At 49.5% G+C, this 9877-nt stretch overlaps 1 protein-coding gene across 1 annotated transcript in view; it reads right to left on the reverse strand.

Annotated features, from left to right (window-relative positions):
* map3k20a (mitogen-activated protein kinase kinase kinase 20a) overlaps nucleotides 1-9742 on the reverse strand; it is a 22271-nt gene extending 12529 nt beyond the window's left edge. The window contains exons 1-7 of the mRNA XM_084688787.1: nucleotides 9562-9742; nucleotides 7143-7392; nucleotides 6423-6510; nucleotides 3799-3900; nucleotides 1449-1514; nucleotides 1220-1248; nucleotides 964-1101 (exon numbers count right to left, since the gene is read on the reverse strand). Coding sequence (XP_084544913.1) covers nucleotides 964-1101; nucleotides 1220-1248; nucleotides 1449-1514; nucleotides 3799-3900; nucleotides 6423-6510; nucleotides 7143-7301 — 582 coding nt within the window. The 5' untranslated portion in view covers nucleotides 7302-7392; nucleotides 9562-9742. The remainder of the gene's footprint in view (nucleotides 1-963; nucleotides 1102-1219; nucleotides 1249-1448; nucleotides 1515-3798; nucleotides 3901-6422; nucleotides 6511-7142; nucleotides 7393-9561) is intronic.
* Nucleotides 9743-9877: the final 135 nt, after the last annotated feature.

The raw sequence follows: 9877 nt of genomic DNA on the forward strand, positions 1-9877 counted from the left end.
ACACACACACACGGGTCATGGTCAGTCGAGTGCGTCAGACATGACACACTTCCTGCTTGGAATCTCCCACTTAGCTGGGACAATTGACATAATGTATACACTGCAGATAGCTTGTAGCATACAGTTAATGCTTCTAAAAGACTGCCGTGCAAAATCATCCAATACTGCACATCCAGTTTAATGATGTCAACATTTTCTCAACTACATAGTCTGACAACAAACTAAAAAGGTACAAAAACATTTAATGGAATATTAATATGTTGGCCAGATAATCCCGGAAAAGTGAGACTGGCGTGTTGACCCGACGCTGCCCTGACCCCTGACCCCTGACCCCTGACTCCTCATGTCTGTGGCCTGTCTGTTAATGTCACAGTGGAGTCAGGCCCTGGATTGGCTGAATGACAGCATGCCTTGTGGGCTCTGTCACTCTACTGGAATGTGGCAAAGCCCACGCACACACACACACACACACTCACACACGCAAACACATACTCAAAAACACACACACAGGCACGCACACACACACACACACAGTCATGCCCACAAAAATAGAATTTCTACACTTCCTACTCAGAAATACCAGACTCTGTATAAGAAATGCAGTCATTTGAGGAGAAGCCAGAATAACGATAACTTGTGGCATTGTTAGTTTTTCTGCAAAGGTCAACAAAGGCGTTCAAGTCCACTTTGGCAGAAATGCAGGCATGAAAATGTCATTCCTGAAAAGTCTGTCCTTTAAAACGCCGGACTGGCTGATTGGCAGTTTACACTTAGCCACGGCCGCATGAGAACAAAAAGGATTTTCCGTCAACCACTCAGGTTCTTTGGCTTCCTCAGCAAAGACAACAAAACGTCTTTGCCTCGCCGTGCTCCCCAGTCCGGCACATTCTATAAAGCGCCGCTCCTTCCTGAGCGGACGCATGTAGAACCTTGTGTCTAATCAGTGTACGTGCTGGAACTCACCACCCCGTAGGAGTAGGTGTCGCAGGTCTCGGACACGGGCAGGCTCTGGATCACCTCTGGGGCCATCCAGGGAAACGTCCCCACCAGGGACATGTGTGTGGTGTGGGACAGGAACCTGGACGCCCCAAAGTCACAGATCTGAGGAGGCACGTGCAAAGTCAGGTAGACACATGGTAGTGTTACATGGCATGCCATGGCATATTGAAACAACCTTCGCGTGCTACATTTCCTTCTTTGATTGAGGGAACATGAATACCTTGAGGACTTTGTCCGCCGCCAAGACCACTGCAACGGAGCACAGGGGAGTCAGGGAAGGGTCACATTCCTCCAATTCGCATCATAATAACACTTGATTGTACACATCAACTTCACATCGTACTTATGGTGTACATGCTTGATATAGATCGTGTGTCCAACGCTGTGTGTTTGTAGAGCGATCTTAATGCGGGCGGGAAAATAAATCCCAGCCGGGCGTAGACGTTTACCGTTTCTGGACTTGAGGTCTCTGTGGATCACCTTGACGGGGGCCTCGGAGTGTAAATAGTGCATTCCTAATGGGGAAATGAAGAAGGTTTCCACTGAAGGAGATCAACGTGCAAGCAGCCTGTGGTAAACAAGCCTGGGCGCTCCTTGGTGCTCCCCCTAGCCTCCCTCCTCCTCCCACTAGCCTCCCTCCTGCTCCCCCTAGCCTCCCTCCTGCTGCCCCTAGCCTCCCTCCTGCTCCCCCTAGCCTCCCTCCTCCTCCCTCTAGCCTCCCTCCTGCTGCCCCTAGCCTCCCTCCTCCTCCCTCTAGCCTCCCTCCTGCTGCCCCTAGCCTCCCTCCTCCTCCCTCTAGCCTCCCTCCTGCTCCCCCTAGCCTCCCTCCTCCTCCCCCTAGCGTCCCTCCTCCTCCCTCTAGCCTCCCTCCTGCTGCCCCTAGCCTCCCTCCTCCTCCCTCTAGCCTCCCTCCTCCTTCCCCTAGCCTCCCTCCTCCTTCCCCTAGCCTCCCTCCTGCTGCCCCTAGCCTCCCTCCTCCTCCCCCTAGCCTCCCTCCTGCTGCCCCTAGCCTCCCTCCTGCTCCCCCTAGCCTCCCTCCTCCTCCCCCTAGCCTCCCTCCTCCTCCCTCCTGCTGCCCCTAGCCTCCCTCCTCCTCCCTCTAGCCTCCCTCCTCCTCCCCCTAGCCTCCCTCCTCCTCCCTCCTCCTCCCCCTAGCCTCCCTCCTCCTCCCCCTAGCCTCCCTCCTCCTCCCTCTAGCCTCCCTCCTGCTGCCCCTAGCCTCCCTCCTCCTCCCTCCTGCTGCCCCTAGCCTCCCTCCTCCTCCCTCTAGCCTCCCTCCTCCTCCCCCTAGCCTCCCTCCTCCTCCCTCCTCCTCCCCCTAGCCTCCCTCCTCCTCCCCCTAGCCTCCCTCCTCCTCCCTCTAGCCTCCCTCCTGCTGCCCCTAGCCTCCCTCCTCCTCCCTCCTTCCCCTAGCCTCCCTCCTCCTCCCCCTAGCCTCCCTCCTGCTGCCCCTAGCCTCCCTCCTCCTCCCCCTAGCCTCCCTCCTGCTGCCCCTAGCCTCCCTCCTGCTCCCCCTGAGCCTCCCTCCTCCTCCCCCTAGCCTCCCTCCTGCTCCCCCTAGCCTCCCTCCTGTTCCCCCTAGCCTCCCTCCTCCTCCCCCTAGCCACCCTCCTGCTCCCCCTAGCCTCCCTCCTGCTCCCCATAGCCTCCCTCCTCCTCCCCCTAGCCTCCCTCCTGCTCCCCCTAGCCTCCCTCCTGTTCCCCCTAGCCTCCCTCCTCCTCCCCCTAGCCTCCCTCCTGCTCCCCCTAGCCTCCCTCCTCCTCCCCCTAGCCTCCCTCCTCCTCCCCCTAGCCTCCCTCCTGCTGCCCCTAGCCTCCCTCCTGCTCCCCCTAGCCTCCCTCCTGCTGCCCCTAGCCTCCCTCCTGCTCCCCTAGCCTCCCTCCTCCTCCCTCCTCCTCCCCCTAGCCTCCCTCCTCCTCCCCCTAGCCTCCCTCCTCCTCCCTCTAGCCTCCCTCCTGCTGCCCCTAGCCTCCCTCCTCCTCCCTCTAGCCTCCCTCCTCCTTCCCCTAGCCTCCCTCCTCCTCCCCCTAGCCTCCCTCCTGCTGCCCCTAGCCTCCCTCCTCCTCCCCCTAGCCTCCCTCCTGCTGCCCCTAGCCTCCCTCCTGCTCCCCCTAGCCTCCCTCCTCCTCCCCCTAGCCTCCCTCCTGCTCCCCCTAGCCTCCCTCCTGCTCCCCCTAGCCTCCCTCCTCCTCCCCCTAGCCTCCCTCCTGCTCCCCCTAGCCTCCCTCCTGCTGCCCCTAGCCTCCCTCCTGCTCCCCCTAGCCTCCCTCCTCCTCCCCCTAGCCTCCCTCCTGCTCCCCCTAGCCTCCCTCCTCCTCCCTCCTCCTCCCCCTAGCTTCCCTCCCGGGTCCTCATCACCTATGGATACCACCAGCTCTGTAAACGCCATGGAACGTCATGTATCGCCTTACTCCAACAGGGTAAGTGAGATTGCATTTTTACGAAAAGACCACTCTGCCCAGAATAACAATGAGCTGGAAGACCTTGAGCAGATGTTTTTGGAAAAAAAGATTCCTTCAGGATGTGGCTAATGAGCTTCATCTATGGTGGCAAGCCAGTGGGTGCTTTACTTCAGTCAAATTCCCATGCCAAATCACAGCCACACCAGCGGTGAACACCATGATGGCCGGTAGGCCTGCATAGCACGTGCACACAGCTGTCACTCGCAGAAGTTTGAACTACACGTCTTCACACATTCAGCAGCATTATGATGCGCAGACTCACACATTATGATACACCTCCTGTGCTTTGTGTCATTGTGAATATCTATGAATTCTCCCAACAAAAATGGACCGTACCTTTAGCGATCTCCATAGCCCACGTCATGGCCTGATCCACGTCCATCTCCTCGCTCTGGTCACTGGACAGATAGTCATATAGGGACCCCCCACTCGCATACTCTGTAAACAAACAGGCCATACTTACAAAGTACATAACGCTCAGCATGAATCTACAGAGCAAATCTGTCATAAAAAGGGCTCATCTTCTGGGCAGAGCTTTGTGCAAACAGAGAGTATCGTCTGGTTCAGCCATCGACCTGTCAGTGGGAATGAGCTCGCTCATCAGACCGACTCCCACAGCTTACCCTGAGAGCACCAGTTTCACCCTGGCTCGACAGGGCAAGGTCATTAAAACCATCAACGTCCATCAAACTCTGTTTGCTCAAAACGAGCAGGGCTTTCAGCGGCCACCGCAGTGGGCGCTGTCTGCAGGACGGCTCAGATGAGCCCCTAACTCTGGATATCACACGCGCATCTCTCTCCGAAGCACCTTGACGCGTGTGCGCTGCATGCAGAACCTGCTCACACGTGTGCGCTGCTTAGCGACAGGGCCTGACTCTGACCACAGTTCAGTCTGTCCCACGCTTCCCTGGCAGGAGACTAAGGCCTTCAGACAGACATGAGACACAGGCTCAGTTTATCAAGTGAGGAGCGCCCGACTTTGCAAGACAAATGGCTCAAACGAACACTATCCGATGTTAGCTAGACTAGAGGGAGTCTAATGTTTGGGCAGCATTAACTCCAGTGTCCTCAAGCAATACAGGGTAGGAGGACAAACAGGAACATACTTTAATGAAAGGAAATAGGGCTGCTATTGAATTAACATGCTCTGTTATAAAGTCATTAGCTACCTGACTGAGCGGATTATTGCTTGGCAGATTGCAAGTATAGAAAATATTAGTATACAGGAGAAATATTACCACATTTATATTAAGATTTGATTTTGACAGCTTGTACTCTTTTGACCCTAAGGACTGATATATGGTCGTGGAATAGCATGGTCTTTTAAAAGAAACGTAATAAGACTCCTGTTTTACACCCGCTGGCTACAAAGCCGGAAGCACTTTTATCTCTGTACTTTGTACAATGGTAAATCCCACTGATGATTCAACTTCCTGTTGCGCGTTGCATAAACTCCCAATCCCACAGTCCACTCAGTCTGTCTGTGAATATAAAGGGCTACCTGAAGGTGCGGGTCACTCGAGTAAACACAGTAAAAAGATTCACATGTTGAGTCAACGACAGAGAGAATACCTCTGGGTTTATGGGATGCGAAGCGAGAGAAGCTATCGACGGGTATATGCGCAATGTGAGCCAAACCAAGCCGATTTCCCTTGATAGATATTGTTTGTTAGTAAGCCAAGACTGCGTCGCCTGATGTATGACAGGACAGAGGAAATTTATAACTGAGCTGATGAATATGAATATGGCATGGTCAGAATGGCCATAAACATATTCACTTAATATAGTGCTAATTAGATTCTGCTTTGATACATAGAGACGGGTGCTCCTTGGCAACCAGCAGCTCCACACTGCAGAGGAGTCGCTACACAGTTTCAGAGCTCTGCGATTATATAAAAAAATCAGATCAGGTTGTTACTATATACAGTCTGGGACAAACATCAGATCTGCGCAGAACAACAGGCCAGACTAAGACCAGTAAGTCATGCATTCAAAGGAGCTGTTCAGTTTCCCTCCAAAAGCTTTGTCTCAATAAAAGATGTGCGATATTTTCCTGTAACCGGGTTGTCCTATATCACTGCGGCTGCATTGTCTGATCTGAACATGGACTGGAGGACCTCCCTTTAGAAGTGACCTCAGGACAGGCCACAACTGAGCCCTACGGAAGCGCAGGGACAGATTCTTAAGCCTGCCCAAAAAAGGAAAACAGTGATCCAAAGATATTCATGTTGGAGACCCGGCAGAGCACAAGGGTCCCCAGAAAAAAACTGTTTTGCTGTTCTGTAACTGTCTCTTGCCCTCTCATGTTAATGGGGAAAAAAGGGAGAAATAATATTCTGTTAAAAATCCACAGAGACTAAACAAAAATATCCTTTAGAATTCTATGATCTTATGAAATATAAAGAAAAAAAAACATATATATATCATAATAATAAGAATTAAATAATAAATAGGCCTTTCTATGCTCATTGACAAAAACACTTCATCCATCACACAAATAAGAGCTCTTTGCAGTCTTCCATGTGACAGTCAGTGCACATGCAAGAACACATTACTTACATCAATGAACTAGGAGCACCACAAAACCTAAGGCAATTTCCCAAACCAACCATTGTTTTTTGGTGAGTAAATATACTTTATCGATATCTCTAAAACCGGACGCAGAAACGCCATTGTTATGAAAACAATGATTTCACCCATGAACACGGACACCCAAGGCCCCCCCCCCCGTGTGTGTTCCTGAACCAGCAGGCCATGTGCTGATGCAGGGGTCGAGACCTCGGCTCCATTCAATGCTAAGCAAACAACATAGCTGTGAAGTGAACACGGAGCAGACGGCTGGATCCTGTTTCCACTGACGGTTCCACTGACGGCCGTATGTTCAACTGGTACTTAGTTGCAAAGAAGGTATTTGGCCTGGGTACTATAACAACCTAGACAGGGGAGAGGGTTTAACGTACCTGTGACAATGCCATAGTTGGGGGCCTCAAGAATGGCCCCATAAAACTGGATGATGTTTCGGTGGCTGAGCACACTGAGGATTTCAGCCTTCCGGAGGGAGAGGAGAAAGAAAACAATCATGTTGACGAGACAAGATCCAACAGTTCTCTTGGTAACGGCAAACGACATCTCGACCGTTTTCACCGTAGCGTGACAGAGGAAGGAAACACCAGCCTCCACTGAAATGACTTCTTTTGGTTGTCACCAAATACTATGTGGCACGATGATCAGTGTAATTAAGAAACAAGTGAGACATTTTCCATTAAGCGAGGCTTTCTGCGCTTGACAGAAGTTGTAAGCACATCACTGAACTTTTTAACACTTTTTGAATATGGACCCCCGTTCCGAGTATGTTGACACAGGCCTCAATATGATACTGAATACCAGATTTTTATGATGTTTCGTTTTGTCTTCAGACAATGAGGCTATCATTTCAAAGTAATTTCTAGACAAAGTCTCCCTAGTTTAATTGGGTCTAATACAATCCCTCATTTGGTAATAATCTTTCTTTTAAAACATACTGTAGGCACGGCAGTGTTCACAAAGCTTGGGGGAGTATAATTACTATGACTGATGGCTGTAAAAGTCACCACAACCCTCTAAATGGGGGCGCAATTAAAATGATTACTATACCGACAATTAAAAAGTATATGAAAAGCCCGTGCAATTACGACTCCTACCTCGTGCTCTATCTTGAGCAGCTTCTTCACTGCCACCTCTTTGTCCTGGGAGATCCACCTCGCTCGGTACACGCTACCGAAACTGCCGCCGCCACAGTTCTCGTAGAAGTGGATGTCATCAAACTTGATTTGCACGAAGGAGGCACTGAGAGACGACATCTCATAATGACACTCAGCCCCAACTTCTGGTCGGCCGCAGAACAGAGAGAGAAAGAGAGAGAGAGAGAGAGAGGGGGAGGGAGGGAGAGGGCTGGAGGGGCAGGTGTGGGGGGAAAAGGCAGAGGGAAGAAGAAAATAGATTTTTTTTTTCAACCCGACAAAAAAAAACCGACAAGAGTGAAAAATCAGTGATCTAATCAGTCTTGGTCCTCTTCACAAACAAGGCTTGTTTCAGATCCTTGAGATGAAAGGGAGTCCATCAGAGGGAGTCCCACGCTGAAAGAGTAGTCTCGCGCGCGAGCGCTCCGCCTGAGTGTGACAACAAGACTGGACGACAGCACCACCCCTGCTAGGCCTGTGGTGTCATTAGCTATGTCTGTGCACAGTGACACCACCAAATCCTTCTCAGCCCACTGATTTAAGGGCCGTTCCTGAGCCTGTCTCGGTTATAGGCCAGGGCAGTCACCGCTGCCAGTAAGCAGTGAGTGGCCCGGTGCTTTATTTCGGCTCGTATAAGGACTATGGCATCCACAGCATGCATTACCCCATCGCTGTGATCACAAAATGCACGTGGCCAAAGCCTTCGACTATTCTAGCACAGCCTAGAGAGGGACTGTTCATGTAAGGCTGGACATTGAGAGAGCCAATCGCAGCAAACACAACAGAGAGACACAATACTGTAGGCAATCTGTAGGCTCCCATAGATTTAATGATATACATCTTATTATATTTTGAACTGTTATATTTTGAAGTTTCAGAGCGAGGAGAACAAACATATTCTCGATGCTCGGCACACAAAGAACATCCCTCTAATGTATATCAATTAAAGTGCATTTGTGTACTGTATGTGGGGTTAGGAACAGCAAGCCGTGCACTTGTGCCCACACCAAGCCAATTAGCATTTTCTTTTGTTTGTACATAACATATATGGATCTTGCAAAGAAATAATCCCCTCATTACAGGAAATTGTAGCTCTGTTATTGTTCATAAGTTTCCATTTAGTGCTGAGCAATTATAGCTTTAAAAGGGTTCTACCTGGGCTGAGACCAGGCTGGCTATCCAGCACAGCAGGAAATGACTCCATTGTCACAGAGGGGAGCCAATACGTTCTGATGATTTACTGCTATTCATGCTATACTTAGCTTCACACCAATCTGCTCAGCACACAGGCATGGCAGACAGATTCTGAGCCCACTCAAGAATCCAGTGTTACTGGGATGTGGTAGCACTCATGTGCTGCAGTCTCCCAGTTTACACTCAATAGTAAACATACTGCAGAAGACTCTAGAACACGGCATTGATTTCTGCCATTTGAGTGTACTGCCGACAATGTGGTATTAAACAGATGTACAGTAAAAAATACAAAAAAAAACCAGGTCATATTGGTTCAGGGTGAACTCAGTGAGGAATAAATTAAATGGTTATTGTAGTTGGCAAATCACATCACTGCATTGTATTGTCTAATCATGTTAACCAGTTATTAACCAGTGTGTGGTAAGGGTAGGGCTATAATTCTATAGATCAACGAAGATGTGCAGCGCCAGAACACTGCAAGTTTTCAAGGGCAAACCCCGGGGAAAATAATTACATAATCTGCAGAATCATTTTGGGGACACAGGAGCTACTGTATTGGCCTAATGTTTCACGCTGTAAAAGCACACACGCAGTTACATGCCTAAGCGGTTTGAGATAAATAATCGGTTGACGGGTCAAGTGTTTTGGGGGTTTCCCAGACTTCTGAAGATTCCCATATTTGTCAGTTTACTCTATTCCAAACAACTATTTTTCAACTATCTTTAATCGAGGAATTAATTTAATAGAACAAACGGCATATAATAATGACTATAACAAACGTTAGAGACCACATTACAAGTAGTGTAGACTTTTTGGTTTGAACCAAAAAACAGAATATATAATAGCATTATTTTAGGAGCAAGAGAGAAACCATATTCCTCAATGACACTCCTTCCTTACTGTGGGCTACTGGCGCGCTTAACTTTTCTAACTTGAAAGTTTTGTGAAGCGTTCATGCAATGGAAGTCTTAAACAATCTGACCATATGTAGTCACATGCACTGGGGAAATAAACGGACGAGGAACGTCATGTACTGTATATGACTGATCTTGCCTTTACGCGAAATTTACTATAGCCTAGTGGTTGACTTTAGTTTCATGGAAACACATTCCCGTATATGGTTAGTTACAGTAAGTGGTGGTGCAACACTACCTCTAAATCGTGTATGGTGTTATGATATACATACCTGTTGGATTTATTTTCAAGTAAATTAAGTTTTCCAAGTTTTTAAGTTTAGTCTAGTTTGACGAATCCAAGTGGTTGCCAAATTGGCAGCGCCGACCCCGGTAATCTGACTTGCTGTAACACAACAGCCAATTTCCCGGAACTCAATAACTGTGACGTTTGAGATTGTCCCACTCCAGATTGCAAGAGTTGTCCAACTTCTTCCTTTGCCCAGACATCAGCGTTCAGGAGCTGCCGGCTCTTCTTTTCTATTTCGAACGTAAATTCTGATGACAACGGCTCCTCTCACCGGCCGTACTTGGTACACCCATGGTACA

The sequence above is a fragment of the Hypomesus nipponensis genome, chromosome 23 (genome assembly GCF_054491055.1).
Source record: "Hypomesus nipponensis isolate SF chromosome 23, ASM5449105v1, whole genome shotgun sequence".
Classification (NCBI taxonomy): domain Eukaryota; kingdom Metazoa; phylum Chordata; class Actinopteri; order Osmeriformes; family Osmeridae; genus Hypomesus; species Hypomesus nipponensis.